At 37.1% G+C, this 18,909-nt stretch overlaps 1 protein-coding gene across 1 annotated transcript in view; it reads right to left on the minus strand.

The window, feature by feature from the left end:
- LOC108611514 (uncharacterized) overlaps positions 1-18,909 on the minus strand; it is a 179,707-nt gene that overhangs the window by 7,359 nt on the left and 153,439 nt on the right. The window contains exon 12 of the mRNA XM_089465035.1: positions 121-382. Coding sequence (XP_089321161.1) covers positions 121-382 — 262 coding nt within the window. The remainder of the gene's footprint in view (positions 1-120; positions 383-18,909) is intronic.

Raw genomic sequence — 18,909 nt, forward strand, 5'->3', positions numbered from 1 at the left:
TCACAAAAAAGTAAAAAGGGTTGCGCTAGTTGGGCAGGAGAACTCAGCGAAATGAAATGGCATTTTAAGGGAAAACGAACTTTGAAATCAAAGTTAATATAAATTTAATGTACAACTTACCGACTGCATCCTGAACCGTTGAGTTGTCGCTGCAGGAGAGAAACTTGGAGTAAAAGTTGACCATGACGAGGCCGCCGTTCTTGGCCAGCGACTGCAGGATATCGTCCTGCACGTTGCGGCTCGTATTGCACAGCTCGTAGGCAGAGGAGTGCGAGAAGATGACCGGCGCCTCGCTCACCTCGAGAGCGTCGCGCATGGTTCCCTTGGAGACGTGCGACAGATCCACCATCATGCCCAGCCGATTCATCTCGCGTATGATTGTCTGCAACGGGTCAAAGGGTAGGCGAGGGGTAGGATTAATCAGAGCTCGTTAGTCAGTGATTAGAGCGTGGTCAGCAGACATTCGGCGCTCACTGTGCCCGGGGGTCTTAAATGCCTTTCATATCAAAATGCGAAGCCCTAAGCTAAGCCCCTGTCATAAAACAAAGGCAACGGACGATTGAGTGAAGTCGGCGGCGGCGGCCAGAGCACGACCCAAGTACCAAGAGGACAAGCCAACAGTTTCATTATGCATGTACTTTTACTTAACCTTTGACTCTCGCACAATGTCTGAGTAAATTGATATTGCTTTGTCCATGTGTGCGTGTGTGTGTGTGTGTGTGAGGCTATCTCTGTGTCTCTTCGTGAGCGTGGGTCTGTCTCTATGTGTCCCACTGTAATTTGTATTTATGTGCGGATTTATGGCCGCTGTCTCATGTGTGGGTGTGTGTGTGTGTCTGAGTGCGGTGCCTATGTCTGTGTGTGTGCGTGTGTGAGCAGCTTACATAATTACTAATCTGGTGCAGTTACATTTGGCGCCACAAATTATGAGCGAATTAATTACACTGCGCGAGATTAATTTCAATCGCAGCGATACTCATCAGGCACTCGAGCCAACCACAAATTTAGCATTCAAATTGCACATTCGCAAAATGTATCTAAAAACTGCTCAATGACGAGATCTGAAGATAGTCGTATATATGGGTTTAATTGCTTTTGAGATATTGCGATGGAAAACGGAAAGGCAGCCGAAATTCAGTTGTCTCTTAATTTAATTTATCTTTATTTGGTTGTCTTTAACGGGAATTTCTCTATGGCTAAAAAGTTTGGTCATTTAAAAAAACGATTTCTCTCACTTATAGCTCTTGAAAAATTGGCTATTGGATAGCCCTGTAAATATCTTTTTCCTTTAATATGGAAATGCCTAGAATAAAAATTTGTTATGTTTTCTTTTATTTTATTATTATTTTTTTTCTATATATAACAAGTTTGCTATTTATTTAAATGAGAAATTAGTAAGCTTGTGCAACATTGTATGCGACATATGAATAAATATATATATTGTTTTTATTTTCGGTAATATTGAAAGATCGAATCTCTTTCATAGAAACCTCTTTTAAATATTGTATATAAATTCAATATTTGTCATAGAGATTTGCATAGAGAATGAATGTACTCCATAGCTGCTCTACCTACACCTCCTCTATTCCATCTCTCACTATCTAATAATCTTTCTCTCTCATCCTTCATCTCTCTCTCTCTCTCTCACACACTCACATTCCCTATCACTCTCTGCCTCTTTCTCTTTTTCTTACTAACTAACTTCTCCCACACTCTGTTTCCTTTTCAGCAACTCAACCCCATCCGCTTTTTAGTTAACTAAACTCCATTCATTTGCGAATCAGTGAGTAAATTAAACAGTTTTCTATTTGCATACAACTAAATAGATGTCCAACTCAGAGTGGAGTTTTTTCAGTGTATGTTATGTGTGATTCCATTTCGCAGATAGTTTTTAATTACACTCGTGAGTGGGCGTCGTGGTAAGAGCAGGCATGGGCCTTAGCAGCAGCAGCAGGAGGAGGAGGAGTAGCAGCAGGAGTAGTTAGGGGTTTGTGAGATCTAACCATATAGTCAATAGTCAGAGACGGGCGGCTGTTTGTTTGGGGCTATTGGCCTTAAATTAGCTAACAAATTGCAGTTGGCCGAAATGCTCAATTGCCATAATGCCTGTGCACTTAATGGGCGTGGCATTAAAGCTCGAGCGTAAATACGGCCAAAACTAATTGGAATCATTCGAATGTGAATGTGTATGTGTGTATGTGTATGAGTGGGTGATTGTGTGTGTGTCATTGTGTGTGTGCGTATGTGTTTTTGGTCAAGTATTGTGCTTTAGAAAATGTGTATTAAATGCTTATTGTCGCCTAATTACGCACAAACACACGCACACACACACACAGGCACAGACAATAGAAAATGTAGGCTGAACGATGGGGGCGTGGCTGACTGCGCATTAAATCTTAATTAACGGTACACACAGAACGGCTTATGCAACTGTCAGTACTCATGTGAATGTGAGTCTGGGTGTGTGTGTATGTATGTGTGTGTGTGTTCGCTGAGCTGTTTACAGCAACTCGAAGCAGTAAATTAAAATTTAACAAATTATTTGGTGATTAATTGCTAAGGCCCTGCCAATATGTTATATATGTATATGTGTATATGGTATATATTTACCATATATAATACATATATTTTCGATTTACATTTCATTTAACAAACACAATAGGTGTAATCAATTCAATTGCAATATATTTTTATTTTTGCTTCCTTCATTTAATTGCACTTTTAATTGAGAGCATTATGGTGCCATGCGGCGTATGCTTAATGCTATCCCACATGCAAATTGTGCCAATAAATAAATGTGTAAATAAATTATTTACTCTTAAATGCATTAACTCTGCTATTGAAACGATGCCAGCTAATAATGGTAAGAGTATATAATATATTTTTATATTGTATATGGAAATGTATGAAGTGTGACTCAAGTCAAATGAGTTGAATGCCATATAATATTGTATTTTGATGAGAAAACAAAAAAATGAAAAAAATCTTTAAAGGTATGTCTAGCTTTTAGGTACCAAAAATTACCCTCACCAATTGAATTCAAATGTATACAAATTAATCAAAATAAAAAATTGTTATTTTTTTTTTTTTTTTTATAATTTATTTGTTTTTATATTTATTTTTAGCTTTAAAATATATTTAAAATATTATTTTAAAAAAATTTACATTTTAATATAAAATTTTTAATTTAGATGTTTTTTTTTATTTTATTATTTTTTGTTTGTTTTATCTATAGTCTGCTTTAACATGTTTTATTTTTTATTTAATTTTTTTTTACTATTATTTACGCTAAATTTTCATTTAATTTTTATAATCACATCATATTTCTATATGAAGAGTCCTATTTATGTCCTTATGCTATATTGAAGTAGATTCAAGTAGTTCGCTCTCACGCACTGTCTATGTCCGAGATGCCGACAACGTTATTAAGTCAGCCTTTAAAACCACCAAAAGGCGATGTGCATAATGCGAATCATTGGCTCTGCCGCTGACTGAGTGACAGGCAAATTGAGGAGCAACTTTTCACAATGCTCATTAATGTCAGACATCAGCATCAGCAACAGCATCATCATCAGCCTTAACAGCTTCCAGCTAGCTACCAGTTGCCACTCGCCGGGCCACTTTTGTATCGATGTGTCAGGCATCAGCTTCAGCTTCAGTTACAGCATGAGGCGCCAACAATGCTGCTGTCAGCAGCAAACTCATAAAAGAAGAAGACAAGGATGGGCTGGACACAGGACTCGGCATCCTTGCAGCCATTTGCTGCCACATCGAATTGATGCCTTTTGTTGGCCATTTCAATTGTAAATGTGAAATTGTTATCAATTTTTGGCTGCAGCCAAATATATATAGATTTTTTCACGCAATTAAATTGCGATTTTTGTCTAAAATATATATATGTATATGTATATACATATATGAAATTCCAGCTAAATATGTTTGCAAATTTAATATTCAATTAGCAGACATGGCAACATTTTGCTGCATCGATAACAACAAATCTGCAAATGCATTTAAATTGAATTCAGTTTTGTATTTTGTTGATTTTTTTTATTCAATTTATTTCTTTGCATTTAAATTTGCTTAAATCTGCGCTAGGATAGTTAAATGAACTTTTGGGCAAAAATAAATGAACTGGCGTAACGAAACAAATGCCAAGCCACAAAACGAGTTAACATGGACACAGACCCAGATACGTAAACGCATTTATATAGGTGTGTATGTAATAAATATATATATATATATGTATGTATATAACGAATTCACTCACTCGCAAAACGTATTCAGCTGTGTGTTGGGCATTAGCGCTGTTTGCCAAAAACTCATTAAAAACTTTAAATTGAAATAGAATAAAGTGCATATTCATATACATTTACTATATATGTATATACATATATGAAACATATTCTATATACCTATAAATGGGCCAATGCATCTGAAATCTCGTGACAATATGCGCAAAAAGTAATAAACTCGTAAAATATCCTTTTGCAATCGGCTTATAAATATTGCATAGACCACAAATGTGCCTCGATAAGTTTTGTGGCCCAGTTTGTAATTAATTTGTTTTTGTATTTCGACTCTTTGGCGTAAATCTCTCCTTTCAGCTGTTCGCCCAACATGAGAAACATATTTAATTAATTTGATGTAACTCTTTGTTGATCAACGTAACTTTTGTATTGTATGTATCCAGTTTGATTGACGCATTGATTGGCTGAGTGACGGGTTGATTAATGGTTAAAGCTCAGCTCTTACGGTCAGCTGACAATGGCAATGTTTTACAACATTGACAAAGGCTTAACAATTTTTCAATAAGCGAAAAATTACATTAAAAAATATTCGTTTGCCAGATAGAGTCTGATGCTAGTTAAGGCAACTGTTAGCTAAAATTTGCAACCAATAATTAATCAATTTAAAAATTAAGTCACAATAATTTTTCTCCAAGATCTCTTCCTGTCTTATAGTACTTGCTTCTTCAAGAAGAATTTAAGCTAATGGAATCATGACTTTATTGTTGTCGCTTCAATGGCTTAATGTTCTCATTCTTATCTATGCTAACTATAATAAATATGTAAATTTATAGATAATATTTTTAATAGCGAAATATGTATTTGTTATTATAATAGTATCACTCTCTATAATATTTTTTTTTTTTTTTTTTTTTTTTTTTAAGAGACATTAAATCAACAATGTGTTAAAGACCTTTTTTTATTTCCAAAGTGAAAAATAAATGGCAAACAGAAACAGAAATTCCATGAAAACAATATAATAAATGAATATTTAAGAATTAATTAGTTGGGAAACTCCACATACAATAAATATATTAAATGTAAATGAAGGAAATTTCTGATTATGCTGAAGCGGATGCTTTAGGTCTTTCTTTTGAAAATTAATTTAAATTGCAATTGATTCTTAATTTGTATTAAGTATACGCACTGTGTAAACATGTAAATATATATATATATATGAATATATTATTAAATTTCTTTTTAATTTAATTTTTATTTGTTTATAAATAAAACATCATATGAATTATTTTTTGCCATCGATTCGATTCAAAGTTTGTTTGCCTTACGTACACATGTTATTTGAACTTTAAAACTCTATAAATTGTTTACTCAAATTTTATTACATAAGCATATGGTACACATTTTTGAAGCCTTTTAATGGAGTTTCATTGCATTACCCCAAGCGACAGTTAATATCGGTTGCTGTGTGTCGTCGAGGCGGGGCCTTTTTCAATTTACAAATAAGATTTCATTGTCAGCAAGTTTCGATTCGCATTTCGTACACACAAATTGTAAGAATAATGAGAGCTCCACTGAGCTCTTATCTCTAAATACCGACAGTGCTTACGCAGCACGCAAACCAGATATATATATATATTTGTATATTTGTATATATATCGTATTTATATGAGATCCAGTGGCTCGATTTCGCCCCCTCAGTGTATATATGGGAATGACCTAATAAATCCGTTTTATGTCTTGCCTTGGCGCCGCCTTCGACTGCCCGGAAATGCTGGCGGCTGTGGCTGTGGCTGTCGCTGCGGCTGAGGCTGCGGCACATTCACTTCCTGTTACTTCAACTCCCACTCGATTCATATTCAAATTCGAACAGTGGGCGCGGATAGGGGTGTGGCCTAGGGGCCGTCATTTATTGACTGCGCCATTAGCTGCACTAATGATCCATTCAGGCGCAACTGGAGCAGCAAAAGAAACCTAAAGCGAACCCATATTCAAATTCAAATTCAAATTCAGCCGCAGCCGCTGCCGCAGCAGCAGCAGCAGCCACTGCCGTCTCCAAACCAGACATCCAAAACACATTGGCATTGTCAATATGCTTAATGGATTTTCAAATATTTAAACAGCCCGACAAGCAGCGAACAGGCGGAGACCGACCCAGAGCCAGAGCCAGAGCCAAACAGCCGCCAGGCCACAGCGTATCGGAATGACATTTCTGACTTCGCTATCGCTCCATTTGGAGACAAACTCTCAAACGCTCCAATTCTGCGCTGCTGTCCAAATGCATTAGACACATTAACTCAATCTCTAAATACATATCAAATATTCTGTTGACAAATTCACGATTAGCAATGGCTGTTCCATAAAATGGTGCAAGATTTTCAATTAATTAATTAATCAATAGTTAAATTGGGGCATGATAGTTGGAGTGTGATAGCAGAATAAGTTATTTGAATAGAGTATGGCACTTAGAGACAGTTAGCAACATCATGTGAATGTATTATTTTATATTGAAATTGAATTTCTAAGAGTGCAACTATCGCACTGAGTTCTTGAGTTCTTTAATGGGGACAGAATTGTTTTCGATTTATCGCGATTCTCGAATTAGCGGGCTACTAATTATCCACACTCGACTGTATTAGGATGTTAGAGTTGTTCTTTTACTATTATCTCATACTATATACAGATATGTCTGTCATGGCGTTGGGTTTCTTGTTTATGCCTGCCATCATAGCTGCACGTACCAACGAGTTCCCGTTGTCGCTTAGTTCTCTTTACCGAGCTCTTTCTTGCTCAAAAGTCTTTGATCAATTCTGATTTTTAAGTTATTAAATCTGTTTTTCTAGTGTTGCACAGTTCGGAAGAAATATAATTGCATAACAAAAAGCTTTTAAGACACTTGAATTTGCTTGAATTTCATAATCATGTGGTCGCAATAGCTCAGATGCAGCAGTGTCTATTCGCTATGTAATTATTAGCCAGCTGTTAGGATGCATTACGAATAATATCTGTTGGCTATTGACGTTACTTAAACTAAAAAAAATAAGTGCAGATGATTTTTGCCAAAGCTCAGCTGCAGGGCACGCAATAAGAGTGCTTCTGAGCAGGTAAGATAAGGTAAACTTACACACGCACACACACACACACAGTCATATTCGCACTCATAAGCAGCGTTTGCAACTGGCACGCATTGCGCGCTTGAAATAGCAGAAAAATGTTTGCATTTTCCAGCGTAGCATTTACCCACTGCGATCTAAGACTGGGACTCCGACTGAGGAGGAGAGTCTCCGTTTTTGCCGTTTCCCGTTCCGCGCTGATGGCTGTCAGTGGCTATAATTGAAGCCCTTAGTTGTCGGAGCGGAAGCGGGCGGATGGCGGATGGTGCATGGAGGTAATGTAGCTAAGGTAAGGAAAGCAACAATCAAATAGCAGAGCAAACTGCAACTGAAATTACAACCCAGGGCATTCGCCAGAGTGCAGAGAGCAGCTGCCATTGCCTCAAATAAGATATAAGAGCCAAGATATAACTCGAGAGCAGCCAACTAAAGCGAAATAAGCCAAGCAAAATATGCGCAAGGCTTCAAGAGTGTATGAGTGTAGGTGTGTGTGTGTGTGTGTGTGTGTGTTGGTGTGCGTGTGTTGGTGTGCAGAGCAAATGTTGCAATAAATTGCTTGCAGCCAGGTGAAATTAATTGGAAAGATATTTTAACTATTTTAGCTGCTACCCAAATTCCTTTGGCTGGCTATTGAAAACTTAATTAAGACTATGCAAATACTTAGTTATTTTTTGCATTTCCCGCACGTGCAGCTAATTAAGCTCGGTGCTCTTCTCTATGCACATGTTGTTCGAAGCAAAAACCCAAACAATTTGTACTAAATTATGCATACGCTGGGTATGCCACGCCCCCAACGAGCCGTGTGGCCAAAGAACCGACAGCCTGTTGGCCACATCTCACATGACAGTGAGAGTCGTTGGCCTGAAGCCATCTTGGCTCGTTAGCCAACATAAACCTGACATTTGAGCTTGTCAGAGCTCGGCGACAAAAGCAAAATCAATGTGAAAGGTAGTTGATGAATAAATATTCATTTAAGTGAATTATGAAGAAAACAAATAATTGCTGTAGCAGCAACAGGAAAAACATGAATGCAAGAGGGCAGACTTGACAATGGGATGAAATAATAATATGCCATTAGGTAAATTATAGAATCTAGCAGGAGAGATTGGGCAGTCATACTCTCGCACAGTTGCTCAAATATTGCGCATACGCCATGTGCTGCACACTTGAGTTTTAGTTAATGCATTTCTCAACTAAACCTGACTTCGATTAGCTTGCTAAAAAATTCATTAAAAACTTTTAGCAAGCGACATGCAGACAGTCAGAGAGAGAGGGAGAGGGAGAGAGAGAGAGAGAGAGAGAGAGAGAGTAAGGCTTGCGGAGTTGGCTGTCTTGGCGGTTCCCTAAGCAGCCGAGTTGAATATTTTATAAACTGTCGTTAGTGGCTGCTATGGCCCGGGCCACACACTGCTTTCTGCCAGGTCATACAATTTGTTGCAAGCTGGAAAAAAAGAATACATGACACAAGAAAAGAAAAACGAAATACGAGAAATACGAGAAACAGGAGAAGCAAATCTCTCGTATAAGTTGCGACTGAGACTGGAAAATGGCTGCTTCGTGTTGATGTCGACGTCTGCGCCCGCAGGGAGCATCAGGCACGACAACAACAACAACAACTGCGGTAAATAGAGGCGACGTGGCCTGAGCATGGCCTCACTTGGGTTGGCCAAGATGGATGGCCAAATATTTAGTGGGAGGTCAGCTAGTTGCAGTTGTCAACCAGCAGGTGAACAGGTGAACAGGTGGACAGGTGAGCAGGTGGACAGCTGGCTACCAGCTCACAGTCGCCAGCAAACTTGTGCGACATTACAAAATTACCAATGTGAAAATCAATTTCATCAATTTTCAATATTCCCATTGGGGCAAAAAGCAAGAAAAACGAAAAAGTGGCTTTACTTGGGCGGGGCAAAAACTTTTATAGATTGCTTGGCGAGCTTAAAAAACTTGCGCTGCCCTATTTAAATATGGCATATGAGCAGTGACTTGAGAAAACAACTTAAACTTTTGCCAGCTGCTGCGCATTGCTCTTTATTTCGTTTGGGAATTATAAGTGCGAGCATTGAGAGCTTGTTGAATTAGGCTTTGGGGTTGAGCCTTAAATGGACTTCTAACGCTCAAATTGCATTTTTATTTGTATACTCATATATGAATGTGCGTGTGGGTGTGAGAGTGTGTGAAGAGTGCTCAGAGCATAAGCACCTCCCCATCCTATCCGAGCCGAACCAAATATGTATTCTGTTTCATTTAGCCAACTGAGCGAATGCGAACAAGTTGCTAAATGGATTTTGGCCAAACATCAAATGAAACTTCTTGGCAAAGGACTCAAATTGTGTCTTAAGCTGGACTCAACATGCATTAGCAACACCCAGCAGGAGTCCCCTACACCATTCTCCCTCTCTGTGTGTATGGGCGTGGCAGGGGCAAACTGAAGTCTACACATGGCTGCCAGCTGTTGTTACAGCTGAATACATTTCGTGCAAAAGGTGAAAACAAAAGCCGTTACACATCTGGCTAGATAATAACATTCTCTGAGCACTTGCGTCGTCCCCAGTTCCCCGTTGCCAACTCCCAATCGCAATTTTAGACCTCAACGTCTGAGGCTCAGCCTCAAATCTCAGCCGCTCTGACTCGCAGTCGGCAGGTGCGCAAAATTTTCAGTTGAATCTCGGCCAGCTTTGGGCACAGTCTGTGCCGTGTCACATTTTTAGCCCGGCCAAACGTGCCCAGACAATGGCAAAAAGGTCAACACTAGTTGGGCATTAACCCATTCGACATGCCAGCCATGGATGAGCCCACTTTGGGGTCGTTGAGAGACCATAGAGAAAGAGGGAGAGAGAGGGGGCATGGAGAGAGTGAGGGCGGCATCGCATAGGGAATTCGCCTCAGCCCCCAGGATTTGAGATGTGACTGTGCGTGGCGCGCGTGTTGTTGGACAGCCGAAAGCTGTGTAAATAGCATTTAAGTCCCAGGTATTCTATGGGCTGAGTCGCATTCAGCTCGTTACATGCTCAGCAGGCTGAGCCGACGAGTGGCCGTTCGGCCACGAGCTTTATAAATAGAAGCCAATGGAATAGGCATGTACCCCACGTACTCAACAATGGCCAAGAGCTGGCTGCAACATGTGTGTGCCGAAAAACCAAGTCAATTTTCTAGGTATGTGCCGGCAGGCAGGCGACCTAAGAACTGAGAGAATTTCAGTTCGAATGAAAAGAAATTAAATATTTATAAATATATAACAATTGATGATGGGATGAGGCGAATTAAGCCAAGTGTCAATTGGGTTTTGACATTTGTGAACTGAACAAACGCAGAAAATAAATCGATTAGTTATGAATCGACTTTCTCTAATAAAACCGGAAATAAAAGCTAATGTATTTTTTTTTTTTTAATTGAGAAAAATTTTCAGGAATGCGAGAGTCTTTTGCTAAAAGCCAAAGAGTGGCAATATCTCAATTTTAAATTCTAATGTATTAATTATAATTATATGTACAAAATTAATTTTTTATTTAAATTTATTTATGGAGATACAGCTAAAGCTTTTGTATAAATTTTTATCTAAATTATAGTTTTTTATGTATATATTAAATTTGTTTAATATATATACTTATATTTATATATTATATTATTTGAATATATATTAATATTTATTTTTTATATATATTAAATTTTTGTTAATAATCTTTTGTTCTATAAGAAGTAAACATAATAATTTTAGTTCCCCTCATCTTGGAACTCAACTTTAAATTATAGTTTAAAAATTAATAAAATTAAATTATTATATTATTCCACACATTTCATATACATCATTTCTATTTAGTGTAGGCTAAGAAATAGGCTCTTCCTGCTTAGATATTTATTTACATACATGTCATATGGCATATGCGATAACATCATTATTTGGGGAAGATTCTTATAATATTTAACATGAATTCAATGAATTTGAACCAGTCCATACACCTATTTCTGTATATAGAATATTAAGCAGCATGTACGAGCATATGCTTTGTGAGTTGAAAATTGTTCTCTATTCAGTTTGAAGCTGGCTCGTTGCTCGTTGCGGTACCTGTTGCCAGAGACTCTAATGAGAGTTGTTTTTTTGGCGTATGCACACGAGAGCGTCAAAGGTTAAGCCACAGTGAGGCCGAGAATGAATTTACATATCATGGATCAAACACAGGGTGAGCCTAGTTGTTGGCATGAATGAGAGATGCGAGCTGAGAGATGATGATGGGTTTGCCAGAGGACGCCAGCAGAGCTGTTGGAAAAACAACACGCGTCTACATACATATGCATAAATTTCACGCACAACTGAATTGCGATGGCGGTGACGATGATGATGTGGCGCCGGAGTATGTGCGGAAATATATGTGTATGTGTATGTGTGTGCGTGTGTGTGGTTGGGCATGGGGCAAGCTGCTTGGCTGAGCCACATATACACTGCAACGATTGGGTGCGGAAATCTGCACAAAGGAGCCCGGGCACTCTGAAAAACAAACCACATTTGGGTGCCAGCGGAGCGACGGCCGTGCAGGCGGCAGGCGGCAGGCGGTACAACTGGGCAGAGACAGTTAAATAGACAGGCTGACAGGCGTTGCTGGGCGTGCAAAATTCTGAAATGCCGTCATTAATCTTTATTTGCGCCGGCGAACGCGTGAATAATTTAGCTACCTAATAATAAATCATTGCAGCTGTGCATTAGTTGACTGTCGCTCATATATGCTTCTGCTCCTTGGTTCTTGCCCTTTATCTCCCAGCGGAAGTGCCGAGTAACATGCTTAAATGCTTATCAAATTTAATGCGCCCCACACCCCAAAAGCCCTGACGAGCATTAATTAATTGCCAGCCCCAGCGACAGCGACATTTCAGACAAGAACAAAACCAAAATCACGTTCGCTTCCAAGTCTTAAAGATGTGGCGCCTTGGCCTAGGCTAAAGCATATACAATTATTTTGGCCAGCACAGGTGAGCGCTTCTTCCATTTTGGTCTAGTTGGGAATTTGACGAAAATTTCATTTGCCAAAATGAGCTCAGGATCACACTTGGCTAAGCATTACGCATACGACGCTTGAGCAAACATTTGTCTATTCACGCTGTGCCGTTCGCATAAGCAAAATCTACTTGCTCACGTATTAATGTGTATATGTATAATATGTAATATTCAGTTATGTAAGGGATCTGGTAAGGAAAATAAAATAATTTAAAATTGTAATTAGTTTCGGTAAGGTAGAAATTTGTTTTTTTTTTTTTTTAAGTATATATATTTAAAAAAAATCATAATAATGAAAAAAAAAATAAATAAAAATTAAAAAAATAAAATAAAATTTTTTCTTTTAAATTTAAGGTTTGATTTTATCATGGTATACATTATTTATTTATTATAAAAAATATATAAATAATAATTTTTAATTAAATTTGTATTTTTTAAATATTTTAGATTATATTTATTATATTAGTTAGTTCGCGAAACTAAAGTGAAATATTTGACTTGCAGAATACGCTCAACTCCACCTGGTATTCACCTGTGCCAGCCTGTTGTTCAGGCTGTCTGGGAACGGCTTTTCTGGCGCTTGGGCACAGGGAATTCAGCATACACGCGGTTGGTGGTTTTCAGCAGCTGAGAAATGCTTTTGCATTTCAAATTTGGTGTTCCCAACATAGTCGAAAAAATCAAGCCACATTCAAACGTAATTTCAATAGATGTGTGTGCACATAATTTAATTACAGAGCAGAGCACAAAAATGTGGCCGTAAATACTAAAAATGAGTAAATGTGAAAAAGGTTTTTCACCCACAAACACACGCACATACAGAGAAGACAATTTTGTAGCTGCAAATGCATTTAGTTGAAGTAAGAATTTTAATTAAACTATGCACTGCAGAATTATTGCTTAAAAATTCCCCAAGCTAGGCAGGCCTGGCCAGGTGCTGGCCGATAAATTGCGGTCCAAGTGTTTGGCAGTTGCCATCGAGTGGGAAAGTGTCAGGTGGCAAATACAATTAAATATTCAAATGTACAATCAATAAATGGTTTGCAAATTTGTGATACAGCAATTTGCTGTTCTATATACATATATCCAGCATCGCATACCGGATGCTGTATGCTGTCTGCTGTCTGCTGTCTGCTGCAGGCATTTACAGAATTTCACTATTTCGTACTCTTTTTTCATTCTCTTTCAATTTTCATTTGGTGTGGTCTATAGGGCATGCATTGATGCCGCATTATAAAGCCCACACCAAACGGTCTGTAGAGTGTTCCATAGAGCCATAGCTACAGGGCATCTGGCAATCGACTATGCGCGTAGCTCTCCTTGATTTTTTTTATTTACTTATTTTAAAATGCATGCAGCTCGTTGCAGTTGCATTGCGGTCAATTGCAGTGTCAAACTTGCAAATATTTTCAATTAAAAGCGTTTGCATCTCTCCCTCCCATCCCAGATCTGTCTCCATATCTCCATCTCTCCCTCTCTCTGTGTATTGCTGATCTTTGCTGCACTTTTGTCTCGATTTAATTGTGTATGCAAAGGCGTGGCAGCAGGCCACAAATGGGGGCGTCAATACTGCAAGCCGAACTTAAAATGCTGACATTTTTCTTCTCTTTTTTTTTTTTTTTTTTGCAGGCATAACAAAGCGAATCGTGTTGTAATTCACACACAGTCCGGCCGTAAAGCTCACATTCAGGTGGTCTGCATTTAAATTGTAGATACGAATACCATTTTGTGCAATCATAGAAAAGTTTTTCGTTATTCACATTTTTCACATTACCAATGGGCTGACTTTGTGTATTTTCCTTGGCTTACAAGCTGCAGAGCAGACTAATGCATACAAATCTGTCTAGCTAGGCGAAGTCATATATACTTGTTTTAGTTATATTTTCAAATTACAAATTTATGCTATTTGAAATTTAGATATTGCATACAAAATACCTTTTAATTGGAATTATAAACTGGTTCTATGGTTTCACAAAAAAAAAAAAACCTTTTAATTGGAATTTCAAGGCGTTTCTCGTTAAGGAAATATAAATATACACATTTTTATTATTTATTTTATTTTATTTTATTTTATTTTAATTATGTTATTTTGTTCATAATCAATACGTATATTATTATTCGAATGCAGCACATCAAAGTCGTATTGGAAAGTATTGCTCAATTCTTGTTTACTACATTTATACCAATACATATATATTCAAAAAAAAAAAAAAAAAAAAAAAATTATGATCTCTTGCAAAGCTAAGAAATATGTACTACCACATGCAACGAATGTGACAAATTTTACCAGTTTCTCTCGATTTTCCCTCAACATTGCTTGAGCCACATTCAAAGTCTACAATCATATATGTCTTTATGTAAGTCGTTAGTATAATATGCTAGCTAAAGGTATTTTCAGACATGCGGCCAGTCTCTGAGCTGTCAGTTTACACTATTCATCATGGTAATCAGTTGCATTTGCAGCACATGTATATTTCATCTAACACCTAAATCAGCTACTTAATTAAATTCACTCGGCTCAGAGGAACAGTTGCTATGGCTCAGCTTGCATCGGCACTCCATTTGGCTAAATATATACAACAATTTCTGCCATTGCTGTTATGTTGGCTGCTGCTTAGCTCTGCTCTGCTCAGCTTTGCTCTACTCATATCACATATCAAAACACTTTGAAATTTAATTGAACATTATTGTGTTTTGGCATTTACAAAGTCCCAGTTGGGCCTGATCAATAACTCATAGCAGTTGGTCGTTAGGTAACTAGGCAGCTAGGGTACGGTTAGGTTAGGGCATTATAATAAGCATAAATGTCGTTAAATTATTTCTGGTAAATTGATATTTGCCTATTGGATATTTAATGAAGTGTGTTTGCAACATTTTGCAGGTCGTTTATTCAGCATGTTTTTGACTTTTACCGAGAGGGGAGTGGAGAGTGGAGAAGCAATGCTGTGGCCAATGTAAAGCAGCGTATGTTTCTAATTGCGCACTTGCTTTTGACTACATCTGCTGCTCTTGACTGAAGGACAATGGCATCTATACAATAATTGGCAAATTGGGATTCAATAAAGTTGAAACCAAACTCTGAATCTCATTGCTTGTGGTTGCTGAGCTAGGAACAGATATGTGCAGCACTCGAAGCAACAATGCTCAACCATGTGCAAAAGAAAATATAAATTTCGGTTTTGCTGTTGTTAATACGATAATCAATTGAGAAACTGAGATAATTACAAATAAGCTGAAGTATAGTATGTACAAAAGAAAAGTCGAAAGCTGAGTAGATGTGTATTTGCTTTGAAGTGACTTAAGCTTTAAGCAGATAATGATATCCAATTTAGGTGAAGTATGTCTTATTTAGAATATTTATATAGGTAAAATTTTGGCTATGATAAAGGTAATTAGATTTACAAATTGGAGTATTAATGCTGTGTGAATAAAGATACCTCAATAAGAAATGCCAAATTAACTAATTTGTGGAGGATTTAAACATAATAAATTCTTATATCAAAATAAATTAGCTTAAGGATTTAAATGGGAAAGAGTGGGTCTAGGTTTGAGCTTTGAGCATTTTTAACATTTCGCTATAAATAAAACAAAACTTTAATGCAAACAGTTTTCGGCTAAATGTCAAAGTATTTATTTTACAATTATTAAAACAATTATTTAAACAAATTACATGTTTATTTTATCGAAATTTGTAAAAACACATAAAATAGTGATGTTTTTATTTTATTGCTGCCTCGCACAATAAATCCATTATTAAGCTCAAATTAAATGCAATACATATGCAATCAACGTCAAACAATGCGAGAGCAATGCGTTGTTTCGCCTCAAGGCAGGATTGTATATAATTAATAAAATGTGATTAGTCTAAATTTAGAGTTTTGTCGCAAATTGCCCGCATGGTAAACATCAATATTAATTTGTACATTGTGCATATAGACAGAATACATATATATTTATTTCAATTATTGCTGCTGCTGCTGTCGCATAATTTATGCAGGTTGTTGCTGACCGAATAATAATTAATCAACAATTATAATCAAATATTTATTGATTGGGCCCATGGCATATGGTGAGCCCATGAGCAGGAGACTGACAGCAGCCGGAGGGAGGAGCAGCAGTTGCAGATGGCAACAATATCAACTAACTAGCTAAATAACTAACTGCCAACTAATTATGCACTGCAATCGCACCACATGCACCACAGAAAGCGGCGTCTATTGCCAGCAGCGCATAATATAATTATAAGCACGTTCTTTAATTTGTGCTTGGGTGTGTGCGTGTGCGAGTGTGTGTGTGGCATAAGCGTCGCTAAGCTGCAAAATATTTAATTAAATATTAAACTATAATTTTGTTAGACTATAACACATATAAAAGTTTCAAGTTGTTGTCAGAGCTGTTGAGGCAACTCACAAAAATTGTTAATGACATTTAGGCGAGGGGCCGACGCTGACGTCGACGCGAGGGCGTGGCTGGGGCGAAAACTTTTTCACTAGCTGCATAAAACTTTGTGTGGCTTAGTCGGTGTGCATGTGGCTCTCGGTGTTTGTAATATGCACAAAAGCATAATTAAATACATAATGAACAAGGCAACAATATACATATATATATATATAAATATATACTTTATACATACATACATGTGTATGTGTGCGAGTGTTTCTATGTGCATATCAAAATGTCGCATAATGTAAAAAGCTTTACAAAATTTGTTCAACTGCCAAAGTGTGTGTGTGTGTGTGTGTGTGTGTGTGTGTGTGTGTGTGTGTGCAGCTCATTATGACTAACTGCAAACAGCAAAACAACTATAACAACAACAAGAACGAGCTAGGTCCTTTTTTTTCAGTGTATGCATTTCAACGCATATTCAAATTTTCATTTTTAGTGGACCCTTTTGTCGCTTATATTGTTGAGAGTCACTTAAAATGAGCCCGAGCACAATAGCTTAGCTCTTTTTTAACATGTCATTCAGTTAAACACGTGTTGTAAAGTTTAGCAAAATCTAAATGTGACTACATCAAATTCATTTCAAGAGCTAATTCAATTAAAAGAATAGAAAACAATCATAAATAAATATAGAAGAGATTATTTGTGTCAATAATCAGACTCTTATTTAATTTTTTTTTTACCAATGGAAATGACAATGACAAAATAAATAGGAAAAAAAAAAAAAATTAAAAAAAAAATCTGTCTACACAGTATTATTACAAAATTGATTGCTATTTACAGAAGTACCAGACGAACAGAAATAAGGGGTAGAGTGAAAAAATGATGTAAACTTAACATGATCAATCTACAGCTCGTTTCTGTGTGACTCTTACTTCATTGAAAGTTCTGTTAGAGCTTCGAAGGGCGAACATAATGAGCATTAGGATTTCGCAAGCACCAGGCGAACATTAATGAGTAATAGGGTGAAAAATGTTAGACAACAGTGACTTAACAGAGCACTGTTAGTTAACATATTTATGTTAACACAGACTTAGTAAGCAATAAGTCAACTTAATTCTGTTCAGTTTAACAATCATCTGTTAGCTCACTGTTAAGTAACATTTTTCAATCTGCCCTAAGATTCTGTTCGTCTGTTACTCTTCAAAATAGCCTTTACAAGCTAGACCCACCTTTTATACACTAGTAATTAACGAACCCTAGACTTATGGTTTCTTACAGGAACCTTTTTAACCGAAACTATTTGACTATTTATTGCCAAAAATTATTTAGTGGTTAATAAGGAGGAGCAAATAAACAGATAAGAATAATAAATAAAACAAAGCACAAATTATATTTAAGTCAACATAAAACATTTTATTGCAAAACAAGTCTTATTATTTTTCTATACCCCATATACATATATTGTTATTTAATAATAAGCCCATTCAGCTGAAGCTTTATTTTGAATCAGCTCTTGGTTATCACTTGATTCATTATTATTTATTTAGCATAACGAACTCAATATAGAAATCGTGCTGTTATTTAATTTAAGCAACTTTTCAACAAATGCTTTGCGGTTGCGTTGAAATGCTTCAAATCTGATTTGAAGCGTTCACTAAATTACGATTTAAATGGCAACACACACATAGATAGGTGTGTGTGTGTGTCGGTGTGTGTCTATTGTCTTACAAACAAGCTGAACTCAGTTGGTTAGATGGGACTCTCAAGTAGTTGGCACACATGTTTACAATAAACCAAAGCAGTCAACTTGAGCGCTAGCAAGCCAAATGCCAGCTGCGCAGCACACACACACACACACATTCACACATACACACCAATACATATATACACGTGTGGAAACACACACACATACAGCCAAAGTCAGTCACTTAGGCTAACGGCCGCCGCCCGTTTCAATTTGTCAGTCATCAGCAGTGCCAAATGCAGTAACTATATGTGTGTGTGTGTGTGAGTTTCGAGTGTGTGTGTTATTTGTATTGTGTGCATGTCAAAGTCATCGTGTTAACATTAATTAAATCTATGTATAGCTTCGCCTGCCAGCCCAACATGTTCTCAACATGCATTGTCCTAGCTGCACACGTCGAACAAATTCATTTTAATTCGACATTTTTTTATT

Source organism: Drosophila arizonae, chromosome 3 (genome assembly GCF_054131065.1).
Source record: "Drosophila arizonae isolate 15081-1271.41 chromosome 3, UAZ_ARI_1.0, whole genome shotgun sequence".
Lineage (NCBI taxonomy): Eukaryota > Metazoa > Arthropoda > Insecta > Diptera > Drosophilidae > Drosophila > Drosophila arizonae.